Source organism: Piliocolobus tephrosceles, chromosome 7 (genome assembly GCF_002776525.5).
Source record: "Piliocolobus tephrosceles isolate RC106 chromosome 7, ASM277652v3, whole genome shotgun sequence".
Taxonomy (NCBI): Eukaryota; Metazoa; Chordata; class Mammalia; order Primates; family Cercopithecidae; genus Piliocolobus; species Piliocolobus tephrosceles.
In genome coordinates this window covers 123,233,352-123,257,924 of record NC_045440.1, presented here as the reverse complement: position 1 = coordinate 123,257,924, position 24,573 = coordinate 123,233,352, and the positions used below count along the sequence as shown (strand labels likewise).

The window sequence follows — 24,573 nt, the reverse complement described above, 5'->3', positions numbered from 1 at the left end:
AGACACCTGATTACCCAAGAGCTCTGATGGAGATGTACTAGGAGATTAATACTGTTCTTATGTGTGCTAACGTAACATCTATTCTGCAGCCTGTGGATTAAGGAGTAATTTCTACTTTGAAGTCTTATTATTTAAGAAAGCATTTCATAGGGCTATAGCTGCCACAGATAGTGATTCCTCTGAGGGGTCTAGACAAAGTCAGTTGAAACCCTGAAAAGGATTCACCATTCTGGATGCCATTAAGGACACTGATGATTTAGGGAGGAGATCAAAACATCAACATGAACAAGAGTTTGGAAGAAGTTGATTCCAAACCTCATGGATGACTTTGAGGGATTTAGAGAAGGAAGTAACTGCAGTTGTGGTAGAAATAGCAATGAAACTAGAATTAGAAGTGGAGCCTAAAGGGAAGACTGAATTGCTGCAATCTTATGATACAACTTTAATGGATGGAGGGGTTGCTGCTTATGGATGAGCAAAGAAAGTGGTTTCTTGAGATGGGATCTACTGGTGAAGATGCTCTGAACATTTTTGGAATGTCAAGTGTTCATTGTCAACAATGTTTACTTAACAGAAGTAAATTATTAAAATATATTGAGAAGTCTTTTCACTTTCAGAACTCTATGCTTTGTAGTTGCTACCTTAAATAGTTGTTAAAGCCGTAGTTATGTTACATCCTTCGTAATTGGTAGAGAGATGGATGAAGATGGAGAAGGAATGACCTCTGTCAAGTTAGGAGTCTATAGCCTTAATGTTTCTTTAATGGTTTTTCCCATTTTATTTTTCCTTGAATTATTCTGTAGAGTATTTGGAACTCGTCTTTTTATTTTTATTTTTTAATTTTTTTGAGACAGAGTCTCATTCTGTTGCCCAGGTTGGAGTGGAGTGGTGCAGTCTCAGCTCACTGCAACCTCTGCCTCCTGGGCTCCAGCGATTCTCGTGCCTCAGCCTCCCGAGTAGCTGGGATTACAGGCATGCACCACCATGCCTGGCTAATTTTTGTATTTTTAGTAGAGACAGAGTTTTGTCATATTGGCCAGGCTGGACTCGAACTCCTGGCCTCAGGTGACCCACCACCTCAGCCTTCCCAAGTGGTGGGATTACAGGCATGAGCCACCATGCCCAGCTCAAACTTGTCTTTCAACTAGATGAAAAAATTATTAAGCTATGGGAATGTCACTGATTTCACCTTGTGGCTACACCTAATGGCAGGATGGCAGACATAAAGGTGTACAACGAGGATGTGGCTCATGATGTTTGTGTATTTCACCTTGTATTCTTGCCCTTCCCATTCCATATCTTTTTTCTGTTTTTCATTTCTTTTGTATTTTTTTAACTAATTTCAGCAAGGAAATGTAATATGTGTATATATACACATATAAGTTGCTTTTATGGGATACAATTTTAAAACCAGTTGAGAACAACATTTTCACATTTCCGTAAGACTTCATCGTATTATTTTCATCAAATGGGAAATAAGGTTAGATAACTATGGAACAAATATTTATGTAGTAGTCTCTCCTGACATAGTGAATATAACAGTGAGTCTGCTGAAAATTCTCTGCTTCATTAAGCTTACATTATGATGCACTAATGGGTGGAGGTAGGTGCTATTACATTGTGAGGAATTGAGTTCCATCCTGATTTGTTTTCGACATCTTAATTTTTGTCAAATTATAAAGCTTGTTGAATCCATTCAGTTTTTTGCCAGATTGATAGAGAATATTTATTCAATTCTTCACATATTCTTTACATTTATATCAAAATAGTATAGTGGCTTTGGCATTCCAAAATTAACAAAGAATGTGATAGTCATAATAATAGTCATGTAACTTGGTGAGTAGAATATATATTGTGTTGTATTCATAGTGTAATGGTTTTTAACATGATGAGTAGAACAAACCATTACTTGGCTAAAGAGTGTTTTTAGGAATTATATAAGAAGATAAAATGCTTACAAACAATTCGTATCAAATGATATTTAAGAAAATTCTCAGAGGCCGGGTGTGGTGGCTCATGCCTGTAATCAGAGGCACTTTGGGAGGCCAAAGTGAATGAATCACTAGAGGTTAGGAGTTTGAGACCAGCCTGACCAACATGGTGAAACACCATCTCTACTAAAAATACAAAAATTAGCTGGTTGTGATGATGGGTGCCTGTAATCTCAGCTACTCGGGAGGCTGAGGGACGAGAATGTTTGAACCTGGGAGGTGGAGGTTGCAGTGAGTTGAGATGGTGCCACTAAACTCTGGCCTGGGTAACAGAGTGAGACTTCATCTCAAAAAAAAAAAAAAAAAAAAAAGGAAAAAGAAAATGCTTGTTAAGATATATGGCTTATTATCTTATTATTAAAAGTTGGCTCTTTTTTTTCCCCAGGAGAAACCTCAATTATTTTTCCAATGCTTATGCAGCTGCAGTTAGTGCGGTGGACCCTGATGCAGGAAATGGAGAACTTTGCATTAAAGTTCCATCAGAGCTGTGGAAACATGTTGATGGTAAAGCACCAAGAATATATTGACTATATACTAAAATCATGTTAGATTCAAAGACTAGAGAATTTTACATGAAGACTAATGATGCTGGCCAGGCATGGTGCCTCATACTCATAATCCCAGCACTTTGGGAGGCCAAGGCAGTTGGATCACCTAAGATTAGGAGTTCAAGACCAGCCTGGCCAACATGGCAAAACCCCATCTCTACTAAATATACAAAAATTAGCCAGGCATGGTGGTGGGCACCTGTAATCCCAGCTACTCAGGAGGCTGAGGCAGGAGAATTGCTTGAACCCAGGAGGTGGAGGTTGCAGTGAGCTGAGATCACACCCCTGCGCTCCAGCCTGTGCAACAGAGTGAGACTCCGTCTAATAAAAAAAAAAAAAAAAAAAAAAAAAACACCAATGATATCAATATTGCAAATTAACCAGTTGAAATATACAGAATGAGTTGGAAGCTCTTTTTCTTATTAAGGATCGCTGGCTAACAGGATAATGTCAGTTCAGGGCTATGAAAAAAGCAATTTATTTCACCGTTTTTTAAAGCAAAAAAACATTTTTTTTTTCTTTTTGAGACGGAGTTTTGCTCTCCTCGCCCAGGGTGGAGTGCAATGGCGCAATCTTGGCTCACTGCAACCTCCGCCTCCCAAGTTCAAGCGATTCTTCTGCTGCAGTCACCGAGTAACTGGGATTACAGGCTCCCGCCACCACGCCTGGCTAATTTTTGTATTTTTAGTGGAGACGGGGTTTTACCATGTTGGCCAGACTGGTCTCAAACTCCTCACCTCAGGTGATCCGCCTGCCTTGGCCTCCCAAAGTGCTGGGATTACAGGCGTGAGCCACTGCACCTGGCTGTGAAAAATATTTTTAAAAAATCATGTAGATGGAACCGCTTGTCAAGATTTGAGAACCTGTACAATATCAAATTAGTTTAGAATTATAGCATTTTGTAGCAGGAAAGATCCTGAAAAATCTGGTTCAATTCCTTCTTTTTACCGAAGAGTAATCTGAAGTCTAATGAGAATGAGTAACCTGCTGAACTTCACCTAGCAAATTATTGGTGGAGTTAAAGCTAAAACACAGGGTTTCTGATACTCAGTCTGCAGACTTCTTAAACCTTCTTTGTGTCTTGTATACAGTTTTAGCCACTGTAATATTGTACATTAGCTTCTGCCTTGCTTATTTAGCCTTATAAAAATCAAGATAAGGAAGTAAAAGACTTCTTGTTTTGTTTATTGCTTTCTGTTGTGGGTGCTGGGGTCAGAGTAGGGTTTGTGGAGGAACTTACCCTAATTTAGGGGACAGACGTGGAAGTCGTCATTTCCTTTTTAGTGTTTGGAGATAGTGCGTATGATTGTAATGCTTGGAGGGAAATTAGAATCTTACGAAAGCAGTGCAGTTTACAGTGAAGAAATCAAGCGTAACACAATACACAATAATAATGCAAATTCTCGAGTAGGGTTCCCCACTCTACCTCTCATCCTTGTACTCCCTAAAGTCACCTAGGGTTAATTTTGCGGGAGAATGTAATAGGAGAAAGAACTTGAAAAGTAAGTGTGTTAGTCCATTTTCATGCTGCTGATAAAAGACATACCTCAGACTAGGAAGAAAAAGAGGTTTAATGAACTTACAGTTCTACGTGGCTGGGGAGACCTCACAATCTTGGCTGAAGGCAAGTAGGAGCAAGTCATGTCTTCTGCAGATGGTGGCCAGCAAAAAAAGAGAGAGAGAGCTTGTGCAGGGAAACTCCCATTTTGAAAACCATCAGATCTTTTGACTCTTATTCACTATCATGAGAACAGCACGGGGAAGACTTGTCCCTGTGATTCAATTACCTCCTACCGGGTACCTCCCATACCATGTGGGAGTTATGGGAGCTACAAGATGAGATTTGGGTGGGAACACAGAGCCAAACTGTATCAGAAAGTTTGGGATTGGATTTGGAAGGTGTAAGTGTGCAGTGTGGGAGTTTTGGACTTTTTAGGCATTGTACATTGTCAGAAATGTTGAGAGGAGGATATGGCATAACCAAAGGTATATTTTGGGAAAATAATACAAGCAATAGTTATAATTTATTGGAGGTAGAAATACCAATAGTAGCAGCCTGTTGAGTTAATATAGGCAGACGTGGTAAAAGTCTAAACTAGGGTAAGTAGTGTGGTTTTTCATATAAATCTCAGTCCTCAATTCCATTTCATGTTCAGCATTAAATCTTTGTCTTTATTATATAGACCACTGTACTTACTTATTTATGTATCAATGTGTGTATATGTTTATTTGTTACAGAGTTAAAGGTCCTGAAGATACACATCAATTTTTCTCTGGATCAGCCCAAAGGAGGTCTTCATTTTGTGGTACCCAGTGTAGAGGGAAGTATGGCAGAGAGAGGTGCTCATGTTTTCTCTTGTGGGTATCAAAATTCTACAAGGTAGATTATAGATTCTTAAATATTTCAATTAATTTTTAAATTGCATTTTTTTTGTATAAGCAAGATGTACATTTAGTGTAAAACAAGAAATACTAGTTTTATTCCCTCCCAAATTCAGAGTTCTTTCAAATTACTTTGTTAGTCATTCCTCCTAAAAAAAATTTTTTTTTTTTGAGACAGTCTTGCTCTGTCACCCTTGTTGGGGTACGCTGGGGTGCTATCTCTGCTCACTGCAACCTGTGCCTCCTAGGTTCAAGTGATTCTCATGCCTCAGCCTCCCAAGTAGCTGGTATTACAGGTATTCACCACGACACCTGCCTGATTTTTTATATTTTAGGTAGAGATGGGATTTCACCATGTTGGCTAGGCTGGCCTTTAACTCCTGACCTCAATCCCAAAGTGCTGGGATTACAGGCATGAGCCACGGCGCCCAGCCCGCCTTAATCTTACATCTCCCTTATTCTCTCTCATTTTCAAGTTTACTGTTCTAAAATAATCATCTGACTTGATTCCTTCTTTTTTAAAAACTTTATTTTGAAGTAAAACATACATAGAGAAAATTGCACACAATGTAAACTTCAATGAATTTTCACAAGTGAACAAGCCCACATAATTTACACTTAGACACAACGTTACAAGCATTACAGAGACCTCCTCTCACCTCCTTTCATTCTCTACTTCCCCACTCCACATTCTACTTCTCAACTCTGCTTATTTATTTATTTATTTTTTGAAACAGAGTCTCATTCTGTTGGCCAGGCTGGAGTGCAGTGGCATAATCTTGGCTCACTGCAACCCCCACTTCCTGGATTGCAGTGATTCTCCTGCCTAGCCTCCCAAGTAGCTGGGACTACAGGCATGTGCCACCACACCTGGCTAATTATTGTATTTTTAGTAGAGACGGGGTTTCCTCCTGTCTTTTAGTAGAGACAGCCTGTCGCACAGGCTGTAGTGCAGTGGTGCAATCTCGGCTCATACAGCCTCCACCTTCCAGGTTCAAGTGATCCTTCTGCCTCAGCCTCTGGAGTAGCTGGGATTACAAGCAGATGTATCATTCCTGGCTGATTTTTGCATTTTTAGTAGAGACAGGTTTCACCATGTTGGCCAGGCTGGTTTCAAACTCCTGACCTCAGGTAATCCACCTGCCTCAGCCTCCCATAGTGCTGGGATTACAGGCATCAGCCACTGCGCCCAGCCTCTCCTCAGATTATTATAATAACTACTCTAAACCAGGGATAATGTCTTACATACTTTAATACCTCAATACTAAGTACCTACCCTGTCACATAACACCTTACCTGAATTGATGAAAGCTGACTATAAATTTTATATCTGGCTTTACCAGCACTCAGTTTGAATTTATACAATGCGTTACATACTTCAAAAAAGCAGTTTTATAATTTAATCAAATAAATTCTGAATGTTCATTATACTTTATAAAACTTTTTACTATAAGCCTTTTTTAGTTTCTAGAAATGAATGCTGCATAAAAACTGACTAATGTGCATATACAAGTTAAAATTATTTTTTAAAACATTGGAAACTAAGAATTGCTTACCTCTTTTTAGGGTTTGAACTGATGGTAACACATAATATTTTTTTTTAATGTTGCCAAATAGTATTTGGAAACATTTTATTTTATCAGATTTTTTTCAGGTTGTACAGTAAAAAGCTTCAGTAGCCAAATAGCTAAAGGTTTTGTTTGTTCATTTTCTAGAAATGCTAAAATAACTTGCATGTTGGGAAAGCAATGTAGAGGACACTTTGAATACATTTTCTATATTGTCAATCTTTTTTCTAGATTTTGGTTCCCTTGTGTTGATTCATACTCTGAATTGTGTACATGGAAATTAGAATTTACAGTAGATGCTGCAATGGTTGCTGTTTCTAATGGCGATTTGGTGGAGACAGTGTATACCCATGATATGAGGAAGAAAACTTTCCATTATATGCTTACCATTCCTACAGCAGCGTCAAATATCTCCTTGGCCATTGGACCATTTGAAATACTTGTAGATCCATACATGCATGAGGTAAGTCAGAGCTCTCCCCTCTTACTCTCCTCCTGGCCTTTTACTGCTTTTAAAACGATGGATATTGACTGGGTGCAGTGGCTCACGCCTGTAATCCCAGCACTTTGGGAGGCCAAGGCACGTGGATCACGAGGTCAGGAAATCGATCCTGGCCAACACAGCAAAACCCAGTCATTACTAAAAATACAAAAACTTAGCCAGGCGTGGTGGTGGGCACCTGTAGTCCTAGCTACTTGGGAGGCTGAGGCAGGAGAATGGCTTGAACTCAGGAGGCGGAGCTTGCATTGAGCTAAGATTGTGCCACTGCACTCCAGCCTGGGCAACAGCCTGAGACTCTGTCTCAAAATAAATAAATAAATAAATAAGTTTCCCTATCTGATATATATAATGATGTGAATTCTTGAATGAATTTCTTTTAAAATGTTGTATTTAAATGTCAGATTATTTTCCAACAGAGTCTTAGCATTTCAAAATAGCTTCAGTTATTTAGAGTATAGGTTGATTTCTGTAACTAATTCTGTTCATTACTAATGTCATCTTTTTGTTTATCATGTTTTTGAATGTTGTGGTCCCATCTCTGGAATGTACAATATTGTAAATTCAAAATTAAAGAGCAAGATATATTCTCTCTTCAACCTATACAGAGGAAAATAGACAGTTAGAAACCCAGTTAGCATACTCAGGAAGACTTCTAGTTTCTTCCCAGCACATATCTTATCATAATTCATTTATCAATTGACAGGCCAAATAGCAGTTTTAGACCTTCCCAAGCATGAGACTTCTGCTGATTAGAAAATGATTTATTAGTTGTTACCTCTCTTCTTTAGTCTTCAACCTAGATTTTTTTTTTTAAAGAAATATATAAACATGTAATTTGACCATGTATATCTCAACAGCATTTCTTTTAGTCATGTGAATAAAAATTGAGGGCAGCAGGCTTTCGGTGAGCTCCTCAGTTTGCCTTTTATATTTTCTTTGCTGAAATTCACAGGATTTGTAAAATCACTCATGGAAAATATTCAGGATATTTTGTGTTGATTTTGCTTATGTTGTCTTAACAATGACTCTTTTGAAAGGTTTATCCACTGATAAGATTGGCAGTGAACTTTATCGTCTTTGGTAAATGATCAACTTTAAAATCAGTGTTTGATTAGTACCTATTTTGTATTTCAGAATAATTTTTTTCTACTCTGAGTTACTGAATAGGAACAAGGCAAATGATAGTCAAGAATTGTTTTTCCTGACTTAGTCTTTCTCTGTGTCAAATACATGAGTTGTGACCTGCATTATCAGTAAATTTGCTGTCTTGTAGGTTTGTCTAAAAATGAGTCCTTTTTCTGATGAATAGTATTTTTTATTTGCATACACAAATAAAATTATGATTAAATATCATGATTAATACAAAGGGAGTGTTAATCATGATACTGTTTTGGGCCCTGATCATTAATAATACATAGATACTTTTCTCCACTCTTATAGTAGCCTCTAATCTGTTCTTTTAAATGTTATTAGAAGAATAATTTTTATGATAAATTAAAAACTTCCCTTGCCTTTATAATTCTGCAGTAATTAGAACTCTTTAGCATGACTTTCAAGATCTTCTGTAATTTGACCCTAGTAGATGTTATATTCAAAATAGTTTACTGAGACTTCTCTGATCATACCTTTTTTCTTCCCATCTTTGACTCTGCGATGTTCTCTTTTCCTATACCAAAAGTTCCCTATCAAACTTCTGTTGAACTCAAGAAGATTACAACAGCTTCACACTCCTGTGTGAAACCTTACATGGTTGTTCTAGTCAGTGATCTGTGTCATTGTTGATGGCATTCATTTGGCACAGTATCAGGGGAACCAGCCCCCAGTATTTCAATGTAGGTTCTTTTCTATTTTCCCTAAGTGTCAGCTGGTCTGAGAAATAAAGAGAAAGAGTACAAAAGAGACAGATTTTACAGCTGGGCCTCCAGGGGTGACATCATCTATTGGTAGGTTCCATCATGCCCCTTGAGCCGCAAAACCAGGAAGTTTTTATTAGGGATTTCAAAAGGGGAAGGGGTTACAAACAGGGAGTAAGTCACAAAGATGACATGCTTCAAAGGGCAATAAAAGATCACAAGGGTAGAAGGATAGACCAAGATCACAAGGCTAGGGTGAAATTAGAATTACTGACGAGGTTCCATGTCCTGTTGGGCACGCATTTTCATTGATAAACATCTTAACAGGAAACAGAGTTCACGAGCAGACAACTAGTCTGACTAGAATTTGCCAGGCTGGAATTTCCTAATCCTAGCAAGCCTGAGGGTACTGCAGGAGACTAGGGCATATTTCATCCGTTATTGTCAACTGCATAAGACAGACACTCCCAGAGTGGCCATTTAGAGGCCTCCCCCTGGGAATGCATTCCTTTCCCCGGGTTATTCCTTACTGGGGAAAGAATTCAGCGTTATTTCTCCTATTTGCTTTCTGCAAGAAGAGAAATATGACTTTGTTCTGCCCGGCTCCACAGGCAGTCAGACCTTATGGTTATCTCCCTTGTTCCCTGGAAATCGCTGTTACCCTGTTGCTTTTTAGGATGCCAAGATTTCATATCGTTCAAACACACATGTCTTACAAACAATTTGTGCAGATAATGCAATCATCACAGGGTCCTGAGGCGACATACATCCTCAGCTTATGAAGATGACAGGATTAAGAGATTAAAGACAGGCATAGGAAATTTAAGAGTATTGATTGAGGAAGTGATAAATGTCCATGAAATCTTCACAATTTATGTTCAGAGATTGTAGTAAAGACAGGCATAAGAAATTATAAAAGTATTAATTTGGGGAACTAATAAATGTCCATGAAATCTTCACAATTTATGTTCTTCTGCCATGGCTTCAGCCAGTCCATCCATTCAGGGTCCCTGACTTCCTGCAACAGCACACATCACAGTAATAGATAGCATATAATATTTGTGTGACCAAAGGGAGATGTAACCTAATGAAAAAAACCAGAGTTACTATTTCTGTTGCAGGCATTTTTTAATCTCCTAACTACCATTAAGTTTTTATGCAGTTTTTGGTATGTAATTGAAATATTAGAGGGGGACTACAGTAATTATTTTTTATATGCAGATAATATGATTAACATTAACAGTTGATAAGATAGTACTATAACATGCATTATTCACTAGATTAGATATTTATGAATAAGAAGTATGTTTATAGTAAGCCTTTGAAATTTAAGTCTTTCTTGTTATGTGTACATATGAGAAAAAATTTTAATTGAATTTGGAACCAGAGTTATATTTTAGTTGGTCTAAGCATTCCACACACTTATAATACACCATGAATTTAATTTTTAAGTACAATTAATATTTTATAAATGTGATCAGTAAAAGTAATCACTATTTTCACATTTTCTTTCAGCATCTTGAAATTATTAAATAATAGATTTATGAGAACATTTATTTATAATTGAGATATTTAGGAAATTTACAATATTAAAAGTAACTGTTTCATTTAGATGATCTTCCTTGCTTCTTCTTTTCAGGTTACTCATTTTTGTTTGCCCCAACTTCTTCCATTGCTGAAACATACCACCTCATACCTTCATGAAGTCTTTGAGTTTTATGAAGAAATTCTCACGTGTCGATACCCATACTCCTGTTTTAAGACTGTCTTCATTGATGAGGCTTATGTTGAAGTGGCTGCTTATGCTTCCATGAGCATTTTTAGGTTGGTATCTCTTCAGATTTGAAATGCCTAAATTAAGGTAATGATATGAAGAAAAGTTACTGATTTTGTGGTCAATTTTTTTTTTTTTTTTTTTGAGACGGAGTCTCGCTCTGTCGCCTAGGCTGGAGTGCAGTGGCCGGATCTCAGCTCACTGCAAGCTCCACCTCCCGGGTTTATGCCATTCTCCTGCCTCAGCCTCCCGAGTAGCTGGGACTACAGGCGCCTGCCACCTCTCCTGGCTAGTTTTTTGTATTTTTTAGTAGAGACGGGGTTTCACCTTGTTAGCCAGGATGGTCTCACTCTCCTGACCTCGTGATCAGCCCGTCTTGGCCTCCCAAAGTGCTGGGATTACAGGCTTGAGCCACCACGCCCAGCCTGTGGTCAATTTTAAGATGAGCTTTGAACTTTTTTCTCCAATTTAAATGTGATTGGCTTTGTAGAAAATTTGGTTTTTCAAATTTTTAAATGTAGAAAAACATGAAGACAAGAATTTTGAGATAACTCAAAAGGCTCATCTTCATCCAGAATTAACTAATATTAATATTTTCCCCATTTTAGTCTTGTTTTCATAAATTCTTTAAAAATTGTACAAATTATTGTATGACTAGTATGAATTTTTTTCTAGCACTATTTAAAAATGTACTGATATTGTCTGAAATTTACTGATATCATCAGTGGAAAATGTTATGTCCTTTGGTTTGAGCAAAAGTTACTAAGATCATGAATTTTAACTAAATTTTGAAAAGATTAGAAAGCTGGGATAATTTTTTTTTCTATTTTATATCTAACTTCTATTGTTTTAAAAGTGGAATTATTTTACTTTCACTGAATTAATATTTATTTCTTGGTTATAATGAGCTTTCTTCTCTTTTAAATTCCAGCACGAATCTTTTACACAGTGCCATGATTATAGATGAGACACCTTTGACTAGAAGGTGTTTAGCCCAGTCCTTGGCCCAGCAGTTTTTTGGATGTTTCATATCTAGAATGTCTTGGTGAGTAACCTGAAAGTTCATACTACTGAGAAAAGAATCAAGTTTATTTTACTTTGTTTTCCTGCATTTAAACTGACCTTTGCCCTAATTGCAGATAGCTAGTTTAAGAGACACTGTTCTAGATGTATTTAAAGAAAAATGATTATAAGCTTCATCCTAACTTTTTGGACATGAAATCAATATAATCACTTCTACGGTTTATAAGCTAAGATTTTGGTAAGACGGTGTCTTAAAGAACCGAATGAATTCTGTAAATAAAATAACATAAATATACAGAAAACTGTTGTTAGAATTTTGATGTCAGTGTTCAAAGCAATTGGAAATAACTTAATATTTAATGTAAAATAGTGCTCCTCTGCAGTATTAATAATTATTTAGGGATTTGCCTACTAGTGCTCAGCTTTGTACCAGTTTGTTGAAAGAAATGAAAGTATAAATGTTCTTTCTTTTCTTTTTTATTAACTTGAGGATGATTTAGAAGATAACAGAAAAATTAAGATTATAATTGTGAACATTCTATACTATATAGAGTATATAAATCTTGGTTTTCTTTTTTCGCTTGCTGGAGTGGAGAGGGCAGAGGCTAAAGATAGATCTCTTGATTTGTAATTTTCCTAAAACCACATGTAGAAGTTTCGTTAAAGAATAGTGCTTGGAATGTAGTAGGCAAAATATGGGTGGCTGGCTGGATGTATGGATGGATGGATGGGGTGAGTGGATGGATAGATGGATGAGTATACAAATGACTAAATGAGTGAGTGATGTTAATTGCCATTTTTCTAGAGAAAGCAACAAAAAATGAATGAAGCAATTAAACTTTAGGTTTTAGAATGTCATTGTTAATGGCATAATGCATTGGATTGGCAATAATAGCATGTGGACTTTTAGAATTCAACAGTGTATCCCTGACTATGAGCAAGTATTTCCTTAGAGGCAGAGACAGTAAGAACAGAGTTGGGCAGGAGGGAAGCAGCACTGTCAGCGTAGAGCATATACTCTAGTAATTTATACCTGAAGCAAGACTGTAAAGCAGTCTAATAATTAATGGTAAAGGCAGGTGTGGATAAGGTATAATGAATGGGCAAGCAGAACTCAGCCAGAGGAAGTTGGAAAACCTAATGATTTGTTAATAATTTTCATTTTCTTTATGAAGGCAGGGAAATGCACACTACACTTATTCCATTATCCTCTTCGACATTTTCTGAGGAGTTTTTATGATTAAAAGTAATTTATACTTTGACTTTTTGCTTAGGTCTGATGAATGGGTGCTGAAGGGAATTTCAGGCTATATCTATGGACTTTGGATGAAAAAAACTTTTGGTGTTAATGAATACCGCCATTGGATTAAAGAGGTAATGACAGCTAGATCCCTTATCCACTTACAAGTCAGTAAGACTGTTAATGTTCTCCTGATTTCCAGGTCTCATGTCCTCCATTTTTAATGACTGTAAAATACTTCAAAATACTACTTGAAAATCCCTAATTTTTCCCAGCAAAATGGGAATCGATTTACTGAGAAAGACTAATGGTCTATTTTATCTAATCTCCATTGTCAACATTGGCCCCTAAAAACATTTTTTCCTCTATAGAAGAGAATCTTTAAGTTTCTTAAACATCAGATTGGTAGTTAGGTATGTCCCAGCTCCTTATAGTAGTCATTTGTAATTGTGCTTCCTAAATTTGTTTAGCTTTGTGACCTTAATCTTTCCAAGTCTCATCTGTTTAAGCAGGGCAGTCGTAGTGTCTGCCCATGGGCAGAGATTATTAGACATTATACATGTAATGTGCATGATGCTTTGCACGTATTAACTGCTTCTTATATTCTGGCTAGGCCTTGAATGCATTTATGTTGTCATTTCATGTCTTTTTTTTTTTTTTTTTTTAACGATTTAAAGATTTGGCCAAAAATACAACATCAATTATATTTTACTTGGCACATCCTGGTCATATACATAAACATTTTAATTATATCATGCTTAGTGTCTCCCTTCTCAGATGGAAAAATTGCAGCCTTTAATATCTTTATTAAACAAACCTTATCATCTTCCCCTTATTCTTATTTTACATATTATTATCATCCAAGAGTAAACTCAAGCCAAAACGTTAATTTTCGAATACTTTAAACATCTAGCACTATTAAGATATTTGTACATCTATGACTAAAGGAGTCTCTATTTCAGAAATTATTAAAGAAGAAGAACAGAATAACACAACACTTAAAATGTTTCAGGCACTGTTACAAACGTTTTATAAATATTAATGAACCTAATTCTCCTAACTACCTTGCTATCATTCCCATTTTATAGATGAAGAAACTGAGGCACAGAAAGAAAGGTTAAATTATTTGGTCAAAGTATACAGCTAGTAAGTAGTAGGCCCAGGATTCCAGCTTGGCTTTTAGTTTCTTCACTATGCTGTTTGCCACTTTTCTATACTACATCTGTATTATTTAAAACAGTTATGAGTTTCCAATGTTGCAGGAAGTCAGAGACCCCGAACGGAGGGACCGACTGGAGCTGCAGCAGAGGAATATAAATTGTGAAGATTTCATTTTAATATGGACATTTATCAGTTCCCAAATAATACTTTTATAATTTCTTATGCCTGTCTTTAATCTCTTAATCCTGTTATCTTCATAAGCTGAGGGTCTGCGTCACCTCAGGACCACTGTAATAATTGTGTTGACTGTACAAATTGATTGTCAAACCTGTGTTTGAACAAAATGAAATCAGCGCACTTTGAAAAAGAATAGAATAACAGCGATTTTTTAGGAAACAAGGGAAGACAACCATGAGGTCTGACTGCCTGTGGGGTTAGGCAACAAGAGCCATATTTTTCTTCTTGCAAAGGGCCTATAAACAGACATGCAAGTAGGGAAGATACTGCCAAATTCTTTTTGTAGCAAGGAATATTAATATTAATACCCTGGGAAAGGAATGCATTCCTGGGGGGAGGTCTATGAATGGCCACTCTGGGAATGTCTGTCTTATGTGGTTGAGATAAGGACTGGGATATGCCCTGGTCTCCTGCAGGACCCCCAGGCTTACTAGGGTGGGGAAAAATTCCGCCCTGGTAAATTTGTGGTCAGACTGGTTCTCTGCTCTCGGACCCTGTTTTCTCTTATTTAAGATGTTTACAAGACAATACATGCACTGCTGAGCATAGACCCTTATCAGTAGTTCTGCTTTTGCCCTTTGCCTTGTGATCTTTGTTGGACCCTTATCAGTAGTTCTGCTTTTGCCTTTTGTGCTCTTCCCTCAGAAGCATATGATCTTTGTTAGACCCTTATTAGCCTTTTGCCCTTTGACGCATGTGATCTTTGTACCTACTCCCTGTTCTTACACTCCCTCCCCTTTTAAAATCCTTAATAAAAACTCGCTGGTCTGAGACTCAGGTGGGCATCATGGTCCTACTGATATGTGATGTCACCCTCGGCGGCCCAGCTGTAGAATTCTTCTCTTTATACTGTCTCTCTTTATTTCTCAGCCGGCTGACGTTTACGGAAAATAGAAAGAACCTATGTTGAAATATTGGGGGCGGGTTCCTCCAATATTCCAGCACAGTTGTGGTAGTGTCTTTTTTTCACTTATGCTTTTCTTTTTTTTTGAGACGGAGTCTCACTTTGTTGCCCAGGCTGTAGTGCAGTGGCACAGTCTTGGCTCGTTGTAACCTCTGCCTCCGGATTTAAGTGATTCTTCCACCTTAGCCTCCTGAGAGCTGGGATTATAGGCACCTGCCATCATACCTGGCTAATTACTTGTGTTTTTAGTAGAGACATGGTTTTACCATGTTGGCCAGGATGGTCTCGAACTCCTGACCTCATGATCCACTTGCCTCAGCCTCCCAAAGTGCTGGGATGGATTACAGGTATGAGCCACTGTGCCCACCTTCACTTATGTTTTTTTAAATTTTAATTAACCAGGCATGGTGGCATGTGCCTGTGGTTCCAGCTTCTTGGAAGGCTGAGGTGGGAGGATCGCCTAAGCCAAGGTGGTCAAGGCTGCAGTAAGCCATAGTCAGCTACTGAACTCCAGCCTGGGTGACAGAGTAAAACCCTGTCTCAAAACAAGACAAAACAACCCCCTGCACTTTTTTTTTTTCTGTTTAAAAAAAAAATCCCTTTTTTTAAAAGTTCTATTTATGTCATGTTAGAGAAGACTGGAGAAGTTTTAAAATGATGGATTCCTGACATAATTTATTCCCATTCCTTTTTACTCACCTGAATTCCTTGAAGCAAAATACAGAGAAGGAAAAATTAAACTTGGAGATAGCTCAGAGAGATTGAGAACAGCCATAAGAAAAAGTTGCCAGGCTGCTGTCCAGCCCTGAAGTCACAAAGTAGGGGAGTCTTTGGCTTTTGTCATTCTGCCAGCTACATGGGCTGCTTTATTTATAAGAACATAAACTACTCTTTAAATACATTTCACTTATTTTAAGAAATTTACATTCTGATTTTAGGAAATGAGAATTCAGTTTAATTCTAAAATTTGGCATGTAAAAAAATGTTACTTTACAAATTTTACTGACTCCTATTTTTATATATTTTTTAGGAGCTAGACAGAATTGTGGCATATGAACTGAAAACTGGTGGAGTTTTACTACATCCCATATTTGGTGGAGGAAAAGAGAAGGATAAGTATGTTTATTGTTCAGAGATGATATTATAAATCTTGACTATATATAAAAATTACTCCATTTAAGAACTAAATGGTATTTCATTGTACCTCAGAATTTAACCTTTTTCTTATTGCTGTCCTTTGCTAAAGCTTACAGACTCATAAAGCTCTTAAGGTTGGAAGTAATAAGTAAAATATAAAAATAATTTTTAAAATATCAAATTGATTAAAGTATTTTAAGTTTTAATATGCCACATTAAAGTTTTTTATTTTTATTTTTTAAGTGTGGTCTCACATTGTTACACAGGCTGATCTCAAACTCTTGGGCTCAAGCAATCCTCCTGCCTTAACCAATATGCTACATTTTGAAGGAGATGTGTGATACCACTTGCCATAGTTTGTTTATGCTACTATAACAAAGTACCACAGACTGGGTCATAATATAAACAATAGAAATTTACTTCTTGTTCTGAAGGCTGGGAAGTTCCAGATTGAGGCACTGGGAGGATTGGTGTCTGGTGAGGGCTGCTCTCTGCACCTAGTTGGCACCTAGTTGCTGCATCCTCCAGTGGGGAAGAATGTTGTGTCCTCACAAGGTGGAAGGGATGGCAGGGCAAGACAACACTCCCTTCAGCCTGGAGCCTTTTTATGAGGGCGCTAATCCCATTCATGAGGGTAGATCCCTGATGACTTAACCACCTCCCAAAGGCCACCCCTCTTAAAACTGTTGCATTGGGGTTTAAGTTTCAATATGAATTTTGGAGGGGGCACCATCATTCAAACAAACCATAGCACCACTCGTACACTGTGAGAGTATAGTTCAATACAGTGTTTCTGACGGGGAATTTAGTGTGGTACTAATCAGAATTGTACAATGGGTAATTTTTAGATCCAGCAATTCTTCTAGGTATGTGATCATGTAGAAATTCTTCTGGCCCAGCGCGGGGGCTTATGCCTGTAACCCCAGCACTCTGGGAGGCTGGGCAGGTGGACCACCAGAGTTCAGGAGTTTGACACCAGCCTGACCAACATGGCAAAACCCCATCTCTACCAAAAAATACAAAAATTAGCCAGGCATGGTGGCGGGTGCCTGGTCCCAACTACTTGGGAGGCTGAGGCGAGAGAATCACTTGAACCCAGGAGGCAGAGGTTGCAGTGAGCCTAGATTGTGCCACTGCACTTTGACCTGGGGACAAGAGTGAGACTCTTATCTGCTCCCCCCAAAAAAAGAAATTCTTCTTCTGGGCATTTATCATACAGAAATATTTGCACATGTGTAAAAAGATATTTACCATAGCGTTATTTTGTCTAGTGATAATTTGTAAACAACTTAAATGTTCATGTATGTCATAAATATTTTCTAGACTATCTTTCTCTAAATGTATGATCCTTTTCATTATGTCAAAAATTTTTATTTTTACATAGTCATTGTGGTCTTTATATCTTCCAGATTTTATATTTTTTCTTAGGAAAGTTTTTCCCATTCCAAAATTATAAAGAGAAATTTTTTCCTTCATTTCTTTTAGTACTTTTATAATGGTTTTTATTTTATATATATAATCAATCCCTAACGTACATTTGTGCATGCTTCGATGTTGGGATAGTTATTGGAATTGCATTGATTATATTGACGAATTTGGGGAGAATGGAGGTATTTGCAGTATTGTATCTTCCCATCTAGGAGCTTGCTATTTGTTTCTTTTTATTCAGATTTTCCTTTATGTCCTTAAGTAAAACTTCATAATTTTCTTCCAGTTAAGTTTATTTTTAGATGTTTCTTAGTACTAAGGAAATTGTTTATATATTCCCATGAGGTTTTTTTGGATATTTTCTTGATGTGGTCATGAAATTTATTGTTTATTAATAGTCAAATTTGCTATATTAGGTAAATGTGTTTATTTTTTTTTAGTCCAGCTTCCCATCTACACTTTTCAATAAAGCATCCACATACACTGTCCTGGGAATACTACACTATGTTTCAGTGTAAAGCCCACCTTGTGATGAGATTGATTGAAAATAGGATCAGTATGGAATTTATGCTACAGGTAAGTATTAAAGTTAAGAACTTAACAATGGTAAATAAATATCTGTATGTGTGCAACCTGAATATGTTTCTGTAGAATAGGAGTTAGGACATCTGGATTTATAGTTTTGTTTGCCCGCTAAGTAACCTGTGCTTTATATTTGCATTTCCTCAGATGTAGAATGGATATCAATACCAGGACAACTTAGCACATGATTTTGATGAAGATAGAATGTAGTGGTCGGGCATGGCATCTCATGCCTATAATCCCAGCACTTTGGGAGGCTGAGGTGGGATGATTGCTTGAGGCCAGGTGTTCGAGACTAGCCTGGGCAATATAATAAGACCCCATCTAAAAAAAATTTGTATTACAAAGTCAGGCATAGTGGCATGATTCTGTAGTCCCACCTTGGGAGGTGGAGGCAGGAGGATTGCTTGAGTCCAGGAGGTTGAAGCTGCAGTGAGCTATGACTGTGCCACTTCATACCAGCCTGGGCGACAGAGCGAGACTCTGTCTCAAGAGAAAAAAAAAAATTACAATTGTGGGGATGAAAGTAAAACATTTCTATACATATGAATTTGTGTTCTGCATTATATTAAGGATGAAATACCACTTTAAACTGTTTTCAATAGAAAAACGTAAACCAATATAAAAGATGTTTATTTTTGCTATTGCTAAATTTTGCCATGTATTTTAAGCAAGTTTCAGTGTAAATAGTTGTGATTTAGTAGTTGAGAGTGGAAACCAAATGTTCAGCCATTTTTTTTTCATTGATAACATTCTTAGAGGCAGGTAAAAAATAATTTTTTTAAAGCATTTTAAGTTTGCTGTAAAGTTCAGTTTCTTTAATCTTTCTGTCTTTCACCTTGCCTTTGTTTTGTTTTGTTTTGTTTGTTTTTTGAGATAGGGTCTTCTCTGTCGCCCAGGCTGGAGTGCAGTGGTGCAGTCACGGCCCACTGCAGCCTTGACCTCCCAGGCTCAAGGGATCCTCTCATCTTTCTCAGCCTCCTGAGTTGCTGGGACTATAAGCATGCCCCATCACCCCTGGCTAATTTTTGTATTGTTTGTAGAGATGGAGTTTCACCATGTTGCCCAGTCTCGTTTCAAACTCCTGGGCTCAAGCTACCCACTTGCTTTGGTCTGTCGAAGTGCTGGGATTACAGGCATGAGCCACCACACCCAGCCTTTAGAATGAAGAACAGAAACATTAAATGAGAGATGATCCGTAAAGAGCCACTCAGGCTTTGGAGTGGTATAAATCCTGATGAGTATCATTAACTTCTTAATTTCTAGCTTCTGTGTAAACTCATAATACAATAAATTATAGGTATTACATAGGGACCAGCCCCACAGGGTTGGTGGGTTTTTCTGCCCGTGTGCAGAGACGAGAGATCATAGAAATAAAGATACAAGACCAAGAGATAAAAGACAGCTGGGCCCGAGAGACCACTACCACCAAGACGCAGAGATCAGTAGTGGCCCCGAATGCCTGGCTGTGCTGTTATTTGTTGGATACAAAGCAAAAGGGGCAGGGTAAAGAGTGTGAGTCATCTCCAGTGATTGATAAGGTCACGTGAGTCACATGTCCACCAGACAGGGGTCCCTTCCCTGTTAGGTAGCCCAGGTGGAGAGAGAGAGGACAGCTTACATCATTATTTCTTCTATGCTCTTTTCAGAAAAGTCAGAGACTTTAATACTTTCACTAATTTTGCTACTGCTCTCTAGAGGGTGGAGCCAGGTGGGCGGAGCCAGGTGTACGCAGTGGAACATGAAAGTGAAACAGGAGCATGACTGCTGAAGCACAGCATCACAGGGAGACGGTTAGGCCTCTGGATAACTGCAGGCGGGCCTGACGGATGTCAAGGCCCTCCACAAGAGGTGGTGGAGCAGAGTCTTCTCTAAACTCCCCCGGGGAAAGGGAGACTCCCTTTCCCCAGTCTGCTAAGTAGCGGGTGCTTTTCCTTGGCACTGACACCACTGCTAGACCATGGTCCGCTTGGTAGTGGGTGTCTTCCCAGACACTGGTGTTACCGCTAGATCAAGGAGCTCTCTATTGGCCCTGTCCGGGCGTGTCTTCTGGTCGCTTCTCACTGTGCCTCTTCAGCTCCTGTCTCTGTATGGCCTGGTTTTTCCTAGGTTATAATTGTAGAGCAAGGATATTAAAATATTGGAATAAAGAGTAATTGCTACAAACTAATGATTAATGATATTCCTATATAATCGTATCTATGATCTATATCTAATATAACTATTCTTATTTTATCTGTTTTCTTTATTATACTGGAACAGCTTGTGCCCTTGGTCTCTTGCCTTGGCACCTGGGTGACTTGCCGCCCGCAGTATTATATATTATTCTTACTGTAATTCTTAATGAACAGTATTATGCAGTATATCATTAACATTCAATAATGTTTATATGAAGAATGGTTTTGTTTTCTGGCTGCTTATATCTTTGCATATTTCTGTTGCTGGTAGTCTTTAGAATAATCTATGTAATAAATAGTGAAATTATTGTCTCCTATAATTGACTATAATAAAGTTACAGTGCAAAGTGAGTATTCTATATAATTGAAAAGAATCTGTTATATGAACTTATTAAATGATTTTATCCTTACAGGTTTTCAATAAACTGCTAAGTCTGGCGAGTACTGCTTCATCTCAGAAGTTCCAGTCACATATGTGGAGTCAGATGTTGGTTTCCACATCTGGGTTTTTGAAATCCATTTCAAATGTCTCTGGCAAAGATATTCAGCCATTAATAAAGCAGTGGGTGTATCCTTTTCAATAGCAGTTCAACAAAGTGGGGAAGGGAATAAGGTATAAGTGCAAGGGGAAGATGGAAGAAGAGAGGTTTGAGGGGGACTAAAGGAAGTATGAACTGTTTATATTTCTAAACAGTGGTAGAAATAATGATGAACTGTGAATTGTTTCATCTGAGATTCCTACTAGACATTAAGGTCCACACACGTATGTTTATATTTGTAAAGTTTGGCATATTTTAAAGTACTTTCTAGTGAGTAAAGAATATGTGAGTAAAAAAACTGGTTTGATGGTAGGATAGGTAAGTAATCTACCAGAGAGGCCTGTAGGATTACTTGTGAGGTGCAGTAGTTTGGTGACTTGTGGACGTAGTTAGGGGTTGGCACAATTTGAGTGGTATCTTGGAATTTTCACTTTATTATATTAATAACCTTGTATAATGGTTCTGCTTCTTTCAAAACACAAATTTGTCAGTGTTTCAGAAATTCTATTTAAATCTGGGAAAGCTTTTTTCACAAGCACTTTGAATACTTTGTGACCTGATTTACAGTAGAGTACGCTCTCAAACTTTGAACTAGTGGGAATGCACTTGAAAATTAATAATACCGAGATGGATAATTTATTTTGTTGAGTACATATTCATTTTCGTATGTAAAATTTCCTTTACAATTCTTCAGAGATCAGAGTGGAGTGGTAAAATTTTATGGAAGTTTTGCATTTAATAGAAAACGAAATGTCTTGGAATTGGAAATAAAACAGGACTATACATCTCCTGGAACTCAGAAATATGTGGTAAGTGTTTTTCCAAAATGGCCTTCGTACTGCTATCTCCTCAGTTTCAATAGAAGAGGGACTTAGGGATGGGTTACTACTTAGAAATTAATGAGATTTTGTTTGCAGAGGATAAATTGTGAAAACATTCGCTTTGTCAAAGAAGGGAAGAGGAGGTACAGAGATATCAGGGGACTCAGAATCTTCCAGTTGCCCTCTTTGGCACCAATTGCCTATCTAGGTCTCCAGATACTCATTTTGTGTAATATCGTTTTATATCTTGATTTATTTTTCTCTGTACACACAAGCATACATATTGGTATTTTTAAAATCACATCTCTGAACAGTGTGTTGTTTCTTTAAAAAGGGACCACTTAAAGTGACAGTGCAGGAGTTAGATGGATCCTTCAATCATACACTGCAAATTGAAGAAAACAGCCTTAAACATGATATACCTTGCCATTCCAAAAGTAGAAGGTAGGCATTACATAATAACCATAAATTGAAGGGTAAACTACAAATCTCACAGACTAAAATGCCAAAATAAAAATTCTGTTGTATACCTAATTTTTAAAAATTATACTTTAAGTTGTGGGATACATGTACAGAACGTGCAGGTTTGTTTCATAGGTATACATGTGCCATGGTGGTTTGCTGCACCCATCAACCCATCATCTGCATTAGGTATATCTCCTAATGCTATTCCTCTCCTAGACCCCGACCTCCCAACAGGCCCTGGTGTGTGATGTTCTGCTGCCTGTGTCCATGTGTTCTCATTGTTCAACTCCCACTTATGAGTGAGAACATGTGGTGTTTGGTTTTCTGTTCCTGTGTGTGTTTGCTGAGAATGATGGTTTCCAGCTTCATCCATGTCCCTGCAAAGGACATGAACTCATTCTTTTTTATGGCTGCATAGTATTCTATGGTGTATATGTGCCACGTTTTCTTTATCCAGTTTATCATTGATGGGCATTTGGGTTGGTTCCCAGTCTTTGCTATTGTGAACAGTGCTGCAATAAACATGTGTCCATATGTCTTTATAGGAGAATGATTTATAATCCTTTGGGTAATACCCAGTAATGGGATTTCTGGGTCAAATGGTTCTAGATCCTTGAGGAATTGCCACACTGTCTTCCACAATGGTTGAACTAATTTACACTTCCACCAACAGTGTAAAAACATTCCTATTTCTCCACATCCTCTCTAGCATCTGCTGTTTCCTGACTTTTTAATGATGGCCATTCTGACTGGCGTGAGATGGTATTTCGTTGTGGTTTTGAGTTGCATTTCTCTAATGACCAGTGATGATGAGCTTTTTTTCATGTTTGTTGCCACATAAATGTCTTCTTTTGAGAAGTGTCTGTTTGTATCCTTAACCCACTTTTGATGGGGTTGGTTTTTTTCTTGTAAGTTTGTTTAAGTTTCTTGTAGATTCTGGGTATTAGCCCTTTGTCAGATGGATAGATTGCAAAAATGTTCTCCCATTCTGTAGGTTTCCTGTTCACTCTAATGGTAGCTTCTTTACCTATGCAGAAGCTCTTTAGTTTCATTAGATCCCATTTGTCAATTTTGACTTTTGTTGCCAATGCTTTTGGTGTTTTAGTCATAAAGCCTTTGCGCATGCCTGTGTCCTGAATGGTATTACCTAGGTTTTCTTCTGGGGTTTTTGTGGTTTTAGGTATACCTAATTTTTTTAGACAGAGTCTTGCTCTGCCACCCAGGCTGGAGTGCAGTGGCGTGATCTCAGCTCATTGCAATCTCCGCCTCCTGGTTCAAGCAATTCTCCTGCATCAGCCTCCTGAGTAGCAGGGATTACAGGCACCTGCCACCACCCCCTGCTACTTTTTGTATTTTTAGTAGAGACGGGGTTTCACCATGTTAACCAAGCTGGTCTCGAACTCCTCACCTCAGATGATCCGCCCACCTCGGCCTCCCAAAGTGCTGGGATTACGGGCATGAGCCACCATGCCCAGCCTATGTATACCTACTTTTTTAGGTAGAGAACATGCTCTCAGATATCTTTTTTTCCTCATTTTACTTCCAGTTTGTATTACCAAACATTCTTTGTTTGCTTGCCTTCTTGATGACATTTTTATCTTTAGAATTAAATAACAATTTTTTAACATTTAGCTTTAAGAATCCTCATTTTGTTGGAAGGTAGAGGCCGAGGGGCGAGAATGGAAGTTCGAGTTTTTGGTACTAGAAAAAAATTCAAGACAAATAGGTTCATTCTTACTAGTCTTGTTGGATTAATACCTACAGGAAATATTAGAAAAATGGTGATTGAAGGGAAAGAGCTCAATATGTCATGAAAAGCCTCTGCGTCTTGCTGTGTCTTTTCTTCTTTTTTCTCTATATCATCATGCCCCTTCAGAATATTCTCGATGTATTTCAAAGGCAAATTCCCACTTTTCTTTAATATATTTTTCATTTACCACTTATTTGGCACAACAATTAGTATGTACTGTGAATAGTGAGAGATGAGAACATCTCTGTACTTTGCTGGAGAAATATGAACTTTCAGGAACAGAAGTGTTATGCTCATGACTGTGCTTAGTTCACTCAGATAGATGAGAGTGTCTGTTGACTTTGAAGTCCTTTAAAGAACTTGATTCTGAAATCTTCTTACAGTCATTCTTATTCTGAGAAAATTCTTAAATTTCTCTTATTCTGAGAAAATTCTTAAATCAGAGTGAGATACTTATTTCTTTTTGTCCTATCCACCTTGGAAATTGGTGA

At 37.7% G+C, this 24,573-nt stretch overlaps 1 protein-coding gene across 6 annotated transcripts in view; it reads left to right on the top strand.

Moving 5' to 3' along the window:
• Positions 1–24,573, top strand: part of TAF2 (TATA-box binding protein associated factor 2) — a 108,424-nt gene that overhangs the window by 22,691 nt on the left and 61,160 nt on the right. For 5 of the 6 annotated variants that reach the window (XM_023224730.1, XM_023224748.2, XM_023224753.2 and 2 more), the window contains 11 exons: positions 2,377–2,495; positions 4,778–4,919; positions 6,721–6,952; positions 10,484–10,668; positions 11,550–11,663; positions 12,916–13,015; positions 16,214–16,299; positions 18,189–18,324; positions 20,921–21,075; positions 21,741–21,855; positions 22,202–22,311. In XM_023224730.1, the coding sequence (XP_023080498.1) occupies positions 2,377–2,495; positions 4,778–4,919; positions 6,721–6,952; positions 10,484–10,668; positions 11,550–11,663; positions 12,916–13,015; positions 16,214–16,299; positions 18,189–18,324; positions 20,921–21,075; positions 21,741–21,855; positions 22,202–22,311 (1,494 nt within the window). Of the gene's footprint in view, positions 1–2,376; positions 2,496–4,777; positions 4,920–6,720; positions 6,953–10,483; positions 10,669–11,549; positions 11,664–12,915; positions 13,016–16,213; positions 16,300–18,188; positions 18,325–20,920; positions 21,076–21,740; positions 21,856–22,201; positions 22,312–24,573 lie in introns of those variants that run through there. The other variant, XM_023224761.1, reaches the window with a different exon arrangement.